General features: G+C 56.7%; 1 protein-coding gene and 1 long non-coding RNA gene across 4 annotated transcripts in view; one reads left to right on the forward strand and one right to left on the reverse strand.

Annotated features, from left to right (window-relative positions):
- The window catches only part of LOC116555729, a 38845-nt gene extending 27205 nt beyond the window's left edge, over positions 1-11640 (reverse strand). The window contains exon 1 of one of the 3 annotated variants that reach the window (XR_004270643.1): positions 11069-11639. This is a non-coding gene — a long non-coding RNA (uncharacterized LOC116555729). Of the gene's footprint in view, positions 1-11068 lie in introns of all 3 variants that reach the window. The other 2 variants (XR_004270644.1, XR_004270642.1) reach the window with 2 other exon arrangements.
- A 1273-nt stretch (positions 11641-12913) lies between these two features.
- On the forward strand, positions 12914-16717 carry FOXF1 (forkhead box F1). The gene is made up of 2 exons (XM_032284615.1): positions 12914-13947; positions 15225-16717. Exons 1-2 carry the CDS (start codon positions 12972-12974, stop codon positions 15383-15385), a joined length of 1137 nt encoding a protein of 378 aa, XP_032140506.1. The 5' UTR covers positions 12914-12971; the 3' UTR covers positions 15386-16717.
- Positions 16718-17112: the final 395 nt, after the last annotated feature.

The raw sequence follows: 17112 nt of genomic DNA on the forward strand, positions 1-17112 counted from the left end.
GCCCTTTGATTGGGCCTGGGACCAGAGCGCGGCGAGTCTCCGGCGGCCGCGGCGCGATCGGCTGGCTGTTTGTAATTCCATCCTTTTTTCATTAACATAAACATCACTTGAACAAAAATATACATGGCCACCTACTTCGTCGGGAAAGACAGTCCAGCGCCCACTGGCCCGTGCTCGCCCGCCTGCCGCGCCCCGAGTCCCGACGGCGTCCCGGGTGCTGCGGTCCACTCAGTCCACGCCTGGCAAGGGGCTTGGCCGAGGTGGCTTCGGGTTGGCTTTGAAGCCTTGGGCTTCCCAGCTCCCAGTACGCCCCCCATCCCCCCACCCCCGCTCCATTCAGCCTGTCACCTCGGCCCTCCGCCGCCGGAGCCCAGACGGAGGTGCTGAGTTGTCAACGCAAATTCTAGTTAAGCCACTTGTTGATAAATCCTCTAGGCAAATTGGTTCGGTCTTTACCTGCCCACCCCCGCCCCCGCCCCCGCCCCCGGCCAGGGCCACAGCCGGCGCGGCCCTAATTGCTGGAGGAGATCGACGCCGGCGGCGGCCTCTGCAGCGAGCTAATTGAGTTGGAACCGGAGCGGTCTTCGTTAAGCCGGACGCGAGGCGGAGACGGGGGAAGGGGGCGGGAGGTGACACGCTGCCTGGAACCTCCGGCCTAGGGTTGGAGGCCCAAGCTTGCTAGGGTGGGCTTTTGGTGTAGGAAGAGTAATCATGGGGAGGGGTCTCTGCCGCCGGGTTAAGTGGGTGCAGCGACCATCTGGCGGTTCTCGGGGGTCTGCATTCCCCGGCTCACTACCACCTCACCCCCACGTGCCTGTGCACGCGTCCCTCCTGCGGCACAGGGTCTCCGCGGGTGCGCCCCGCCCCAAATAGAGCTTACTACAGTAACCTGGGAGTCTCACGTCTGCTCGTCCCCCAACCCCCGCACCGCCTGGACCCCCAATTTCGGCCTGCACCCGCCCAAAATTTAAATATTGGGAGGATTTCGGGGACTGCAATGGAAAATCAGCTGGCCCTGGCCTCAGACTCCGTCTACACTGGCATAGGCAGATGGAGTACAAAGCCGGCTTCCTGGATGATTCAGGTCCTGAATCTTACTAGAGATGTGCAATGTACCTTCGATCTGCCTTTCCTCCCTTAGCACACAATCCCTAGCGTTTGCTATTTCCTGTTGCCCCTGCAGACACGTCCCAGCCAATCTCGCACTGTAAAGTGCATTTCTTGGGTTTTTCAGGGAGAAGCACGTTCAAGGCACCCCAGATTCGTGAACCTCGGATTCCGACCCAGGCGTCACCCTCTAGTGGCAATCTAAGTTGCATCCGGAGAACAACTCCGAGGCCTCCTACCCTCAGCTCTCTCCCCTACTGGCTGGGGCGGGCAGGGGCTGGGATGGGAGCCTGATCCTGATACCTGGGACCTGGGCAGTTTCACCACCGCCCAATGGGCAGTCCCGGCGGGAGACACTCGGGGCCTTGGTTTCCAGAAGGTGCCTCTCCAAGGGGGCCGGCCCCAGGTTCATCCCGGCACCCCGAGGCTCCCCAGCCTGAGAGCAGGCTGAATCCGCCCTTGACAGAGGCAGGGCCAAACAAGTGCAAACAAGGCGTGGTGGGAGGGGGCCCTAAGACCCTTCCCCAGCCTGAGAAGTTTTCGGATTTGCACCTCCGGTGCCCCTGGACCCTGGGTGCTCAGGCACGCACCCCTCCCCTGGGCTGGTGAAGGTAAAATAAACACGGCGTTCACGCGGGCAGGACCCATCCTGAGCCCAAATCGCAGTGGAAAGGAGCGCTTGGTAGCAGAGCGAGAACTGCAGCACCAGCCTGGTCTCTCCGGCACCCGCCCACCGCTGCCGGCGCCAAGGTGGCCTCCGAGCCGCCTTGCAGCCAGTTCCCAACGCCACCCCCAAGGGGTGGCGTCCCCGGATCCCGCGGGGGTCCCAGGTCCTTGCCAAAAGGTCCTCGCGCTGCATGTTCTGGACTTCAGATGCATCGCCTCGGCCGAACGCCAGCCCTGGACAATTTTTTTTTCCGTCAAGGCAGCGTAAAGAATGTCAGAGTTGCAAAACCAGAGTGCGCCTCGGCTGCTTAAAAAGGAGAGAGAAAGAGAGAGAGAGAGAGAGAGAGAAGTCAGGGGCAGGTGGGCGGCAGCGGAGGGGCGGCTGCCCGGGAGCCACGTACTTCAGCGGAGGCGGCTTTGCAAAAAACACAGAGAAACGCCGGGGCGGCGGAGGCGGGAGCGTTGGACGCTTACCGCTGGTCTCACAAAACAGCGAATTTGATTCCTAATTAAGTTCGTTTTCATGGTGCATTAAATGGATCTCAGCTCAATTTTGGGGGAAAAACAATGACCCCGCGGAGAGAAAGCTTTGCCTGCAGTTGACAGTGCCAGCCAAGTGGTTTTCAAACGCGAAGGGAGGCGGGAGGAGAAGCCGGATGAAAGGATCAATGTGGACCTTGGGCATATAACACACTATTTAAAATATTTTGAGGTTTATGCTTTTAAAAATAGGGGGCCTTAGGCATCTACCCATGTCAGGGATAGAATTTTTGCAGGTAATTAATTGCTAACTATTAAGAAAAAACCCCAGGATGAGAATAAATTGGCGCTGGGGTAGAGAAATAAAGTGCATATATGAAAACCAAGTGAGCCACAGAAATTACCTTTAAAAACGAAAAGGTGCTAGAATCTGTGTGTGATCAAATTGTTTAAAGATTTGGTGTATTTCAAGCATTCAGAAAATACATTTCAAAATAAAAGGGCTAGAAAATTTGAGTGGCTACTTTATGTTTTTGCCTCCATTTGATTTTTAAATTCTAGAGAGTAGAAAGCTGCTGGCTGGTAACAAGGTGAGCACTGAGTGAGAGGCAAAAATAATCATCATTAAGAAGGGGACCAAGCGTGTTATTTACATTGCTAGGAGCGCTCGTAGCTTTAGGCTGCAGCACGGTGGAGCAGTCTCCGTGACCCCCCAGGTAGAGATACTGCCTGGGCCAGTCAGGGCCCCTACTCCAAGGAATTCCCCTTCCAGGTCTGCTTTGCAGAGTGGGGAACAGGGACCCCTCTGACCTCCAACGAGCTAAATTCGAGCTGCTCCAAGGGCGCCGCTTTGCCCAAAGTCCTCCTGCTCCAATTCTATGACTTGAAAAAAGTCTTCAGTGAAGACTCTCCATGAACACAAAGGACGGGCAGTCAAGGGGCAAATGAGCGCCTCCTCCAACCCCGCAGCAAAACAGAGAATGCAGATGTTCAGGGGAAGTTCAGGACGGAACCCCGACCCCTCACCCGTCAAGTTCGTTTCTCAGAAACTGGACTATAGGGGAGTGAAGGCCGGGAAGTGGTGGTGGGAGTTGATAGGGCCTCCCCACGAGGCCTCAGATTTCTCCCGATTTCAGGAGTGGTGGTTCCATGCAAGACCGCAGCCTAGAAGCTGTTATTTTGTTATTAGGTTTTGTGGGGTGGACTGTTACTTTGTTATTAGGTGTTGTGGGGTGGACTGTTGTGAAGGTGGACTGTTATTCTTGCCATCCTGCAAAAGAGAAAGGGGGCTCAGAGAGGTTAAGAAGCTGGCCAGGGGCCACACAGCAGATGGGGCAGCCAGTTGGGATTCTGACCCAGCTCTGGGGCAGCCAGTGCAATGCGGTCCGCAGGGGTGGGGAGGGGCTTGATGAGGGGCTCCGTTGACTGCAGAGGGTGACTGAGGACCAAGCCCAGCCAGGAGGGCATGGGGGCTACACCTGAGACTGTGACATCTTCTTGGTGTTAAGAAGTCATTCTGAGTTCTCAAAGGGCTGAAGGAGGCCAGTCGCTGACCCCGGGCTCCTCCCAGAACCCAGAGAAGGCACTCATCCCCCAGCACGGGAGAGCTTAAACTCCCCACTTACACTCACTCCAGGCCCTGACCCTAAACAGCCAGGCTTGAAGGCGCTCTGTGCCCCCAACAATAATGACCGCAGCTAACAATTTCTAACGAATTTCATCAGCTCAGCCACCCAGAATGGAGGTGCTGTCATTGTCCTTGTTTTGCAGATGAGGAAAACCAAGCACAGAGAAGTAAAGCCACCGGCCCACAGAACAGCAGTGGAGTGGAGTCTTAACCAGGTGGGGCCCACACTCCCAATCACTATGGTTATATTTGTTTGTTTAATAATTCTGCCATGCTTTGAGTTCATGGTGCCCATCTCCCTGGCCCCTGCCAGACCCTGCGTGACACACTTGGGGTGTTCCTTCCCTGGTCCTCACATCAGCTCTGTGGATGGGGACTGACATTATCCCCACAGTAAGATGAGGAGACTGAGGCACCGGGAGGCTCAGATCTAGTGCCAGGCGGCAGGACTGAACCCTTTTCCACCCCAGGGGCCTCTCCTGCATAAGCAAGGTTTTAACTCTGAGCCAAGGCTGAAGCCCTCTAGAGTGAGGCTCTGGTCACCCCAAACCCCACTTCTTCCTCAGGGACTGCGCTGCAGCCAACCAAGGAAATCCATCCATGTGAATGTGTTCTGTGTATGTGTGTGTTCTCTGTGTGTGCATGTGTGTGTTCTGTGCATGCCTGTGTGTGTATCTGTGTGTTCTCTGTGCTTGCCTGTGTATTGTGTTCCGTGTGCACCTGTGTATTTGTGTGTTTTCAGTGTGTTCTGTGTATGCCTCTGTATGCATTTGTGTGTTCTCTGGGTGTGTTCTGTGTGTGCTTATGTGTGTATTTGTGTGCTCTCTGTGTTGTATGTGTTGTATGCATGTTTGTACATGTGCCTGGGCGTATGTGTGTGTTGCTGTCTCTCTGCACGTGTTTGCCCTCTATCCATGCCTCCCTCACTGTGCTGAGTCCCTGATTCTCCCACAATCTCTGTATATGTTTCTTGGGGCCTCGGCCCCATCCCTGGGCCTCTAAATGTCTCTGAATTCTGATGAGGGAACATTCTCGGTCTCGCTCTGGGGTGGGCGGGGGTCTCTCTGCCCCCCTGTGCCTCTGTTCTGCATACGCCCCACCTGGCCCCATTCTGAGCTTTTCTTCTTTCCTGACTTCCCAGGAGCTGTACACAGGAGCTGGCTCTCCAATCGATTTTGCAAAACAAACAAAACAGGCCGGTGGGTCTGTGCAAGTCTGCACACGCACAAGTGTAAATCCTTCAAGGGGTCCCTGGAGTGGCTGAACTACAACCCGGCTGGGACAAAAAGGACCCAAACTAGCCCTGGAGGAGGGTGTGGGAAGAGGGAGGCACCTCCATTTTCTCGGGGAACCCTGGACTGGGGGCAGCACCTTTGAGCTGGTGAAGCCCCTTCCTCCCTTCCCAAGCCTGGCACTGCTTGGCTGAGTGGATTTTGTTTTTTCCCTTAAAACAAAATAAAGCAAAACAAAAACTTGATTTCATCATTTTCAACATCCTCTAAATGGGAATAGACAGAGCATTACAAGCCGTAAATGGAGACAAATGGGCACATGTTGAGTGTCCACATTGGCAGGTTTCTGGGAGCAAATTGTTGCCTTTGGTTAAGAAACAAATCTGAGTGCATTCCCCTTTCACCTCTATTTCCGTGATCCCCATTTCCAGGGATCTTTCCGGCTTCTGGTTCCCTCTCCCCTGTGGCACCGGTGAGCACACATGCCTATTGAACCTCCCTCTTTCATATCTGATCCTACACAACACCTGCCCACTGAAATTTAATTAATATTTTCCTTTTGGTTTGTCTTTTGGAAATCAGTGACATTCCAATCTCTCTTCTCTTTGTTGCCTCGCTCCTGCCCCGTCTCAGGGGGACTTATAATTCCACAGAGAGCCACTGAGGCACAGGCCCACTCCCTTTCTCTCTCTGCTGCCTCTTTTTGACATCAGTCTCCTTCAGTGTGGACTCTTCACTCAGAAACAAATTCTGGGAGCCCCTTCAACACCCCCCCTCAACTTACACGCCCCATACACACACATTCATGCTGTAAGGAAAGTATTCTCGCCATCCTTCCAAGCACCACTGTCCAGGCAGCAGAGATTAAAAATCTATCCGGATGCTTTGGGCACTGCCCCTGCGGGAAGACAGAGCTGCGGATGGGCCAGGCATCCAGCAAGGGAGCGGCGGGAGGCTCACTGTCTCAGGCACTTTCTGTTTCTGAGAGCCATATGTACTGCGGCTGCAAGAAATCTCCTGAAAACCCCACCGGGAAGAGGGCTGGAGATTCCTGAGCTGCACTGTTGTCAAATATTTCATTGAAGAACGTCATGGAAAATGTGTGCTTTTGGGTAAAAGGGCCGGTGGAAGGGGGCAAGCTCCAGCCGCAGCACAAGCACTTTTTTCTTTTTATTTTTTATTGCTTTTTTTTTTTTTTCTTAACCAAACTATGAACCTCTCTGTACCGTACAGCTGAGAGGAGATTCATTGCCAGAGGTTGGGGCCAGGGATCACCCTCATCACAGCTGCTCCCAAACTTGACCCTGATGGTCCCCACAGTTGGGTTCCCAGCCCCATCTGTGCTAAGAGGGTGTGGCAGGGCTGGGCAGGCCAGAGGGTGCTGCCTTTCTCTCCTCCTCACCTTGGGGTACCCCCATGAAGAGTCTGGGGAGGAGCCCCGAGCCTGGCTTGCTACTTGCTACTGAGTGACTACCTTGGTTTGGTTTTGATCAGGCAGAAGCAGGTACAAGTGAAGACAGTATGCCAAAATGTGTGGCTCAAGCCAGGAGCTTGCAGGCATGGGGGACCCCAGGATTCCGGGCCTCTTCTGCTGCCAGTTCTGCACATCTCTCGGGCCCCTGTGTCTTCCCTCTGCCCACTGCAGATAGGAGGCTCCATGTCCTGAGCACACAGCCTCCTACAGGCCCACTGGGAACCCAACACACCCCTTCCCAGCATCTCCACACCACACCAGCCGCCACCGGCACTCCCCTCCCAGAGCCACAAAGCAGGTAAATGTCACTTGATGGCTACAAAAATAAAGTAGGAGTGTCATTTTGCTTCCCTGGAACCTGAGATCAAAAAGAGAATCTTCCTTACAGCATTGTGGTGGGATTTTGTGAGCTGAGATGACCTTGAGGCGCCTAGCCAGGGCACACAGGCAGACGTCCGAAAACAAAACATTCGCTGTGCAGTTACTGCATTACTGCATTCTTACTACGACAGTCACGTGTCAGGCGGCATGGTAACCTCGGGACAGTCTTCCCTTCACGCAGCCATGCACTCCTGTACAAACATGGCCTGGTGCTTGGGTGGGGACAGTACTGGTCACCACGTGGACCCTGTCCTTGCAATTTGCTGCAGCCAGAATTCATTTGGCATCCACGAGTCTCCCGTGGAGTGCCGTTCCCTCAGGCACTGCACTGTATACATTTTTAAATGCACCGTGCATACAACCCACTGCAGGACACGCGCAGTCGACGTATACCCTAGGTTCTATGCTCACAGAACCTTCCATACTCCGTGTCTGGAGTGAGTTATGTGGTCCACACCCCCCAGAGTAACATGTAACGTGTGTGTAGCATGCTATCCTGCACACATCTGAAGGAGTCTGTGTACATAATACTATTATGCTGTGCACACATTTCCTCATATTCTGTGGAAAGTGCCTCATTTTGTACTCAGATATTTGGATTCCATACCAAGTTATATTGCTCACATCTTAAAATGTTCATTACACGTGAAACCACCACATGGTACTGACATCCTCCCGGAATGTCCTGCACAGAGACTGATGTATGTGCACACTTCTCGCTGTTCTGTGTGCCCAGCCGCTCACACTGGATGCCCACCTCACACTCTTCTACCCACAGGACCGGCCAGCAGCATGACGTGTGCACATCTAGAGTGTGCAAGAGGTCGCTCAGGTACCTGCACACAGATCATCTTATAATCCATCCGCTGGACCTGATGTTTCCCCACCGTCCCCTAGCCCCCAGGGCTGCATTTTCACCCACAAATATCCCTCCCATGCCCCTCCGCCGGGCTTGAAGTTTCCTTTACCCTTGCTGGATCCTCCTTCCCTTCCTTCCAAAGCCCCCAGGACGGGCCGCTTCCCTCCCGTTTAGCGCCCGCGGCGGGTCCCGGCTGGCCGCCCTACCTGGAGGCGTCGTTTGAACCTCACCTCGAAGGGAGTTGGAGGAAGCAGGGGCCAGGGGGCGCGGGCCCAGCGTTATTGCCGAGCAGGAGTGGCGGCGGCCGGCGGGGCGGCTGCCCTCGCGGTGGGTGGTCTCGGCGGCCCCCAGCCCCGCCCGCGTGGCCGGCCCAGGCTGGTTGGGAGCAGGATCTGGTTCCCCGCTCGGGTTACGGCGCGCTCTCGGCCCCGGCGGCTTCACTTAAGCAATTAGCCAGTAAAAATACCTTAGGCCTGGGGAGTGGGAGACCTCGCAGACGCGCCTGTTTTTACACCCCCACCCCCACCCCACTCCGCCAATTTCGGGATTCCTGGAGCCGGAGCTGGGGCGCAGATTTGGTTTGGGGTGGGAGGGGGCTGATCTTCGTGGATTTTAATCCAAGAGCAAAAGGCTGCCCGCGATCTCTGTCCTTTCTGCATTTTCTCCTCCGTCCCTGGAGCGGAGCCCCTGGGGTGTTTGCTTCTGTTTTAACAACCTAAACTGTCCCTGCCTGGGCTTGTCCACCCTCTCTACCACCCTAAGAAATAGGAACCATCATTAGTTCCATTTTTCAGATAAAGAAACCAAGGCACAGGGAGATTCGCGTCATCCCTGTGTCGTGGGGACAGTTCAAATACCCCTGACTTTGTGGTTCCCGGTAGAGGGGCCCCTCTGCCCTGAGCGCAGCGGGGCTTCGCCCGATGGTCAGGACACCTAACGCCCTGGTTCTGCCATCAGGCCAGGTTTGAATACTGGCTCTACAGGGTGACCTAGGACCTGGAGTGCCCTCACCCAGCTCCGTCTGTGAATGAGGAGGGAAATTATAATCACTTGGTAGGGGCGTCGGCGAATATTAAACTAGTCTCTTTAGGACATTTAATCAGGGTCCTGTGTTCATGGTTAGTGCATCACAGGTTCACAGATGGGCTCCAGGCATTTGGTGAAAACTTCAAAACCATTCTACAAATGTCACAGATATGTACCTTCTGGGGGTGAGGTCAGGTGGGACTAGTTCTCAAAGGATTGACAGCCAAGAGAAAGGTTAGGCGCAGACAAGGGCAGTTCATCAAGTGAGGAGCAGAGCCCGGTGTCTGGGCTGCAGGAGATGATCCTGTTATGATCACAGTATTTGTAGTTGTCGTTGCTATTTTATCACCATCGGTTCTCCAATGGGCCTCTCTGGCCCTCTGCCCTGGGAAGCCTGGGCTGTGTGGTGTGGTAACGGCAGAGGCATTCTTAAGCCCCGCTCTCTCTACTCCCAGCCCATACGGAGGCACCTGGGAGAGTGAAATGCCAGGGTATTTTGTCCTTCGGAGTAGAGAGGAGAGATGGAGAGATGTTCACCTCTCAGCGCTGGCTGATGCAAGCCACGTCCATGCTGGGCCTCCATCTCCCCACCCTAAAAATGTAGGATTAAGGGATTAAGGGAGACCTCTCAGGGACATTTTAAGAGCTGAGAATGCCTTCTCTGGGTATGAAGGAAAGCCCTTCTTGCTACAGCTGTGATTTTCCCCAGAATTCAGGGGGTTCCCTCCAAATTACAGAGCTGGAAGCTCATTCATCTCCTCTCTCATGCCCCAACTTCCACACACACCCCCAGTAGACAGCAGCAGTTGGGGAGAGCCTCCACTTTTGGCATTACCAAGACTTCCTGGGCTACTGGGCCTGCTCTTTCCCTGGGCTTCAGGACTTGCTGTCCTGTGAGGTTTGGTTTGCTGTCAGAGCCGGTGAAAGGGCAGAAAGGAGGGTGGAAAAATGGATCTCCGGGTTAGCCAAAGATGGGACCTGCTGCCTCCCTTTCCCAACCGAAGAGGGCCTAAGAGTGAAGAAGGATGCTGGGAAAGGGCTCCCCAACTTCAAGCTCTGGAGACCCCCTCACTCTGATCACACAACATGAGTGGGGGAGGGGCGAGCGGAAGGGAGATATTATTTCCACATTCAGAGAACCCAGCCGCAGGGTGCGCCCTGCACCCCTTGCTGGCTTAAGAGCTGGGCAGCCTTCCCTGCTCACTTCTCTACTAAAGGCCAGATATGCTCTGGCGGTCGGCAGTAGCCACCCCTTCCTGGGAACAGAACTTTCCTCCAGAGGCCAGGGTCTCCCCATCTGCAACTGCCATTTGCTAAAAAAAAAAAAAAAAAAAAAAAAAAATGTGGAGAAAAGGGAATGTGAGAATGCGCGTGTGCGTGGACCTGTGTGCGTGGACGCATGCGCACGCGTGGGGCGGTAGTACATATGATTGTGTGTGCACTGGCCTGGCTATGCGTGGGCGAACGCACAGTGCAAAACATGTAGGTGTGCATGAGGTATGCACTTAAACCAAGGTGTGCCCTCCCCGGTGAGCAGGCCTGTGTGTTGGTCGGAGGGTTGGGGCACCCGAGCTGTGTGAGGGTAGCTGGGAAGGGTGTTCGAGGCTGTGGGCGGTGCGAACGTGTCTGCGCGGTGGCTGAGCTGGTTGTGTGAAGTAGAAGTGGGTCTGCCAGTAAGCATTTACCTGCATTAATGCACAATCACACGCCACGAGTCACGTCCCACACTCACTCTTTCCCTGGGCGTGCCAGGCTGTCTGCGCGCGGAAACCCAGAGAGGCCCGCGGAAGGGCAGCGCCGGAAAGGCGACTCTCTTCTCCCGCGAGTGCGGCTGTCGGGGACGAGAAAGCCACAGTCGGGCAGGCTGCGCTGGCGAGCCCCCCAGCTCCTCGCACGGACGTGCCAGGCGCCCTGAAGGCGACAACGCGTCTCCTGCCGAAAAATGAAGGCGTCCGAGCAAGGAAGGTGGGGTGGGGGATAGTTCGCGGGGGACAGGGAGTCCGGAGAAACCCGAGAGGCGGGTGGGCTTTGAACGCTCTGCGGACAGTGCTGCGAGCCCGGCACACGCCTCTTGCCACAGCTCGCACCGGGGCTGGGCCTCTAGGCTCCTCGCGCTGACCCTCGAAAACACCCCTCGCCCCACTCTTCCCAACCCGGGATCCTGGAGGGAGAGGCCGGGCCCCGCGCTCAGCTGTCGTTGCGAGAGCAGCACTCACCTGGGTCTGTGCGCACCGCGTTGAGAAGTGACTCCGGCGCGGTCCTGCGCTCGGCTCTCCGCACCACCTTTCCTGGCTCCACCGCCCCCAGCCCGCACCGCAACGCTTAGGGGTAGCAAGGGCAGGCCTCCATGGGAGCACCCTGAGGGCTGGCAGCCAGGCGCGCTAGGGCCGCCCTGGCCCGTGCTCCCCGCCCGCGCTGTCTGCTCTCAAAAACCTGGCCTGGTGCGCAATGTCAGAGGCCCCCGCGGCGGCGGCAGGCCGAGCCCACAGGGGCATTAGGCCAACTCCCCCCCTCCCTCCCAGCGCACGCGGAATTTTCTATTATTATTATTAAAGAATCCCCCACAACTTGTTTACGTTAAACCCTGTAAACTTCCTGCCAGGGCCTTTGCCATCTCTCGGGAAATCGGAACCTGCGCTTTGAAAATGGGGCCCGCAGGGCCAAATAGGCGGGTTTTCAGTGTGTGTTGGGGGTGGGGGAAGCCAACAAACTATCAGTGAATTCAGATCCGAGTGTGGCATGTGTATGAGTGAGTGGGAATGACTGCGAACCTAAGCTCCTGTAGGCCTATTCTGTGTCAGCGAGCGCATTAGTGGATGCGCACGCCTGCGCGCCCTTTGCAGCTGAGTGTGCACACACGCATGTGTGTGTTTGCACATCTGTTTGCGTAATTTACCGGGTTTGCATGTGCATCAAGACATGTATGTGTGTGCTAATGTGTACACAAGAGCACGAGTGTGTGCGCGTACGGGTGAGTGACTGAGCGCGCCGCTTGTTCCGGAGCCTGTGGGGTTTGTGTCGCCGCTGGGCCAGCGGGTTCTCACTCGCCCCTATCAGGCCCGCGGCGCCCGAGACAGAGCGGCCGCGACTCGTCCAGCGCTTTCGTTTTCCGCCTGTGCTCTGCCCCGGCGGCTGCCCGCCCGCTCGCGCGCCGCTGGGCGAGTCCGAAAAATCCCGGGCGCGGCGCAGTCCTTCCCGGGGCGGGGAGACTGGGTAGGCGGTCCCTCGCGGCAACTTACGCCGGCCGGCCGCGGGGATCCGGAGTCGAGCCGGCTGTGCTAGCGATGGTCACGACCTGGCGGCTGCCGCGCCTGCAATTAGCCACCGGGCTGTGCGCGTCGGGGAAGGCCCCGGCCCAGGGCGCGTTTCCCTCCGCGCCGCCGGGGCTGCGAAGGCGGGGGCCAGCGCGCTCCGGGGCCGAACCGCGGGAGGAGGGCGCCTTAACACTTGCTCGCCAGGTTGGTGGAGGCGGGGCGGATTCCGCTGGCCGCCGCGGGGCGGCGAGAGTGGGGGCTCTTTAAGCGCCCACCAACGCGGGGGCCCAAGTGGGCAGAGAGGGAGGGAACTCCGGGAGGGTCTTGCGCCGGCCGGCTAGACGCTGCCCAGCGGAGTTGCAGGGAAGGCGGCCTCGGCCGGAATCTCGGAGCCGAGCGCTGCGGCCGTTGGGGACCAAGGGCTGCTCCCGGCGGGGGCGCACGACCGTAAGCCCTGGAGGCAGTGCCTCCCCCCAGAAAATACCGGCGGGGGTAGCTTCCTCACGGCCTCCGCCCGGGCTGCCCTCGGCCTCAGCTCCTTTCCTAGTGGGAGGGCGAGAGAGAAAGAGGGAGGAGAGAGGTGGGGGAGGCGGGAGTTGAAGAGAGGGGCTCTGAGCCAACCGCCGGCGGATCCAGCAGCTCCTCCGGGAGGGCGGGCGGGAGCGCGGGGGCGGGCGCGCCGCGGCTCGCTCGGGAGAAGTGGCCGCCGATGACGGCAGAGGTGCAGCCAGCCCCGCGAGCGCAGCCCCCTCCCCCTCGCCCTCCTCCCCCCCCTCGCCCTCTTCCTCCTCCTCCTCCTCCTCCTCCCGGCCCGTCCGCGGCGCAGAGCAGCGGCGGCAGCGGCGGCGGCGGCAGCAGCCACCCGATGTCTTCCGCGCCCGAGAAGCAGCAGCCACCGCACGGCGGCGGCGGTGGCGGCGGGGGAGGCGGCGCGGCCATGGACCCCGCGTCGTCTGGCCCGTCCAAGGCCAAGAAGACGAACGCCGGCATCCGGCGCCCTGAGAAGCCGCCCTACTCCTACATCGCGCTCATCGTCATGGCCATCCAGAGCTCGCCGACCAAGCGCCTGACGCTCAGCGAGATCTACCAGTTCCTGCAGAGCCGCTTCCCCTTCTTCCGCGGCTCCTACCAGGGCTGGAAGAACTCCGTGCGCCACAACCTCTCGCTCAACGAGTGCTTCATCAAGCTGCCCAAGGGCCTCGGGCGGCCCGGCAAGGGCCACTACTGGACCATCGACCCGGCCAGCGAGTTCATGTTCGAGGAGGGCTCCTTTCGCCGGCGGCCTCGCGGCTTCCGAAGGAAATGCCAGGCGCTCAAGCCCATGTACAGCATGATGAACGGTCTCGGCTTCAACCACCTCCCGGATACCTACGGCTTCCAGGGCTCGGCCGGCGGCCTCTCGTGCCCTCCGAACAGCCTGGCACTGGAGGGCGGCCTGGGCATGATGAACGGCCACTTGCCCGGCAATGTGGACGGCATGGCCCTGCCCAGCCACTCGGTGCCCCACCTGCCCTCCAACGGCGGCCACTCGTACATGGGCAGCTGCGGCGGCACGGCGGCCGGCGAGTACCCGCACCACGACAGTTCGGTGCCTGCCTCCCCGCTGCTGCCCACAGGCGCCGGCGGGGTCATGGAGCCGCACGCCGTATACTCCGGCTCTGCAGCGGCCTGGCCGCCCTCCGCCTCTGCGGCGCTCAACAGCGGCGCCTCCTACATCAAGCAGCAGCCCCTGTCCCCCTGTAACCCCGCGGCCAACCCCTTGTCCGGCAGCCTCTCCACGCACTCCCTGGAGCAGCCATATCTGCACCAGAACAGCCACAACGCCCCAGCCGAGCTGCAAGGTGAGTGGGGAAGCAGAGGGCGCCCTGGTCCCCGGGAAGACGAATCTGAGTGGCAGCGAGACCCAGCCGGGATCGATCCCCTCTATCCCAAGGCTGAGGGGAGGCACCAGCTCCCCAGGATGCCTCTTGGCCCCACCTTTCCCCCTTTGAAGAGTCACTAGCGCTCTTGACCCTAGTTTGGGACAATCTGTTTCTCTTTCTGTTCCAACTCCAGCTGCGGGCTGCCCCAAGCCTGACCAGGTAGGCCCCAGACCCAGTGCCCTAAGTCCTTTTGCATCCCTTAAGTCCCCTCACACCTTGGAAAGGTGCTGGTGTGGACCCAGGGCTCATAGCCCTGGCCAGATGACCCTCCCTCCCTGGTGGTGGCTCTCAGGCTGCCTGGAGAGCTGCCTCTGCTTGGGGTTGGGCAGAGCGGAAGAGTTAGGCCCGAAGCCGAAGCCGAAGCCGAAGCCGAAGCCGTCCGGCCAGCACTGAGAGGCTCAGCCCAAGCCTGTCGGGGGACTAGGCCTGGCAGAGCCACAGCTGAGTCTACTGGCATTTTGTGGTGTCGGGGGCAGGGCAGTGCCATGGCCAGGCCCAGGAGGATCAGAGCTGCAAGCCGGGCCATGGGGATTTCTTGTTTCTTAGAATCCAAGTTTTCAGATACCCACACCTCCAGCACCCCTGATATCCCAACAGGCCCAACAAGCAGAAGCATCTGCCAAGGGAGGCGCAGCAGCCTCGCCCCCTGATTCTGCCTCAGCCCTCCCAACAGCTTGCAGGCCCAGCTCTAGAGAGAGCTGGAGTGATTTCACCAGGGCCTGTCCAGGGTCAGCTGTCAGCAGCCGCGGGAGGCAGGAGCCAGGCCTGGAGGACTTAAGCGGCCTCTCCACGGGGGACTCTCCCGCTCCTGGCCCTGTCCTATGGAGAAGCCTCTTCTCACCCCTGCTGCTGGCCTGGCGCTGGCCTCTCCTTCCACACAGACATCCAAGCCTCAGGTCGGGAGGTGGCTGCCTTGATGGTGGCCGCCATGGGAGTCAGGGGCCCTTCCTGGAGTCTTCAGGCAGAGCTTGGCCTCCCTCACCACTTCCCTTGTGGCTTCTAGAAGCCCTGGGCCCATGCACAGTGTCCAAGGCTGGATAGGCACACAACAGGCAGGCACTGCCGGGAGGGAGGCCATGGCAAGTGTTCTGGGTTTTTTTTTCTGGGGTGCACGGTGGGAATGTCGAGACTCCGGGAACACGGTGGGGAGATGGCTTTTCTGCTCCCTCAACCCCTCCTGTCACCTCGCCTTGCAGGCATCCCGAGATATCACTCCCAGTCGCCCAGCATGTGTGACCGAAAGGAGTTTGTCTTCTCTTTCAACGCCATGGCGTCCTCTTCCATGCACTCTGCCGGCGGGGGCTCCTACTACCACCAGCAGGTCACCTACCAAGACATCAAGCCTTGTGTGATGTGAGGCTGCTGCTGCAAGCCCTCCTGGTGCAGGCAGGCGGGTCACAGGGACCCTGGACCGGCACAAGAAACTGCTTTATTCTCGAGGTATAACCGTCAGCAGAAGAAAAGGGTTCGACCCCTCCCCAGCCTGAATTTTTGGCAAGGAATCCCCAACGCAAAGACACAGCGCTGTGGTCGGCATCTCCTTCCCCACTCCCTCAAAAATGTTAAGAAATGGTAGTGGTGGGTCTGATCGGACTGCAGCCATCGGTAATAAACGTTTTTGATCCTGCTGAACCCGGCTGAGACGGTGCTGTGCCGGGGAAAGCCTTCCTCATCCACACGGAAATTCTGCTGAGGTCCCCCTCCTTCCTGGCCAAGGGCAGAAGTCGGGGGAGATTTTTAGAAGAAAGGCAAACATGTGAGACCAATCATTATCAAATACTTTTATTTTTTGGTTGAGTATTTATCTTTTTTTAATTTTTTTTTTTTTTTTTGGAAAGAATGTCTTGGACTGTGCAAGTCTCCCTTTAGAGCCGTCTTTTTCGGGGAGCAGGAGGGGACGGATCTCCCTCCGGATCTCCCTCCCCACCTCCGTAGTCTCCTCCGTGGACCACAGGTGGATCTTTGTGCGAACAAGTTGCATTTTGGAAGCCACTGTCCGTCTTTGTCTTTAAACAGAAAATTGAAGGAGCCGCGAAGCGAGCGGCCGCCCGGCCTCTGCCTCTGACCCCGTCCATTTCCTTCTTCTTCCTTCGCTTCAGCCTCTTCTGTTATGTTTTGTCTTGAATTTTATTTCCACTTTTTCAGTGGGTATTTTTCTCTCTCTCAACCTCTACTGTAAACTTTCTGGTCCAAGAACGAGCCGAACACAGCGCGATGCAGGGACTGGGACGGCCGGTGACCGCGCGGATTCAGGATTGCGGGCACGCAGAAAGGTTAAGGCACTTTTTAAAATTATAGCAAGGCTCCTGTTTATTTATTCTACTTTCTTTCCCTAATAATCGAAACACCGCATAGGCTCCTCCGTTTATCAGTATTAATGGTGTAACTTTGTTGGCAATATTTGCCGTGTAGAATTTTTTTTAGATATCCATTGTAAATTTGAAACAAAGACAGATCTGTGTAAAAACAAATTTCCATATGTTTTATATAAATATATATATAATATGAAGGACTACCCTTTTTTTTTTTTTTAGCATTTCCGCTGCTAGAGTGCAGCATTTGTGACACGTATTTGAAATTTTTAATTTCCTTCTGCACTGTATAAAAGGACCATTTGAGGATGTTTTGCCTTTTGTGTATTTTTTCCTAAAAAAAAAAAAAACAAAAATAAAAATGTGTAACATTTGTACATGGCCTTTAAAATTGTGTCAACTAGAAATAAAATCGCACGAGTATTTTATTGGGATTGGGATTGCAAAATATCTTCCAGACTCCCAAATAAAGAAAAAAACAAAACAGGCTTTGGATCTCTAGGCTTTTAAAAATTTACAATCGGGGTGATTCTGAATACTTTTTTCTTTTTTGGCGAATCCCCCTCTTTTCACTCTTCATTCCACATTGAAGTAAAATCTGGACCAGAGGAACTATTTTTCTTGGCTTCTGTTTTTTAAGAAGAGCCCTCTGCCCCTCTAAATGTCATTGCTTGTTTTAAAGAAATAATCAAACGTTTAAAGAACTCTGTAGTCCTCCTTCCCCTAGGGAACACCAAGTAAACCATATATGTGCGCGTATACTCTACAGATC

Source organism: Sapajus apella, unplaced genomic scaffold, assembly GCF_009761245.1.
Source record: "Sapajus apella isolate SASKATOON/1434 unplaced genomic scaffold, GSC_monkey_1.0 scaffold15, whole genome shotgun sequence".
NCBI lineage: Eukaryota > Metazoa > Chordata > Mammalia > Primates > Cebidae > Sapajus > Sapajus apella.

Coding starts and splice junctions, on each gene's coding strand:
- FOXF1 (XM_032284615.1), top strand. CDS start 12,972: ATGTCTTCCGCGCCCGAGAAGCAGCAGCCACCGCACGGCGGCGGCGGT. Junction 13,948..15,224: donor CGCCCCAGCCGAGCTGCAAG/GTGAGTGGGGAA, acceptor CTCGCCTTGCAG/GCATCCCGAGATATCACTCC.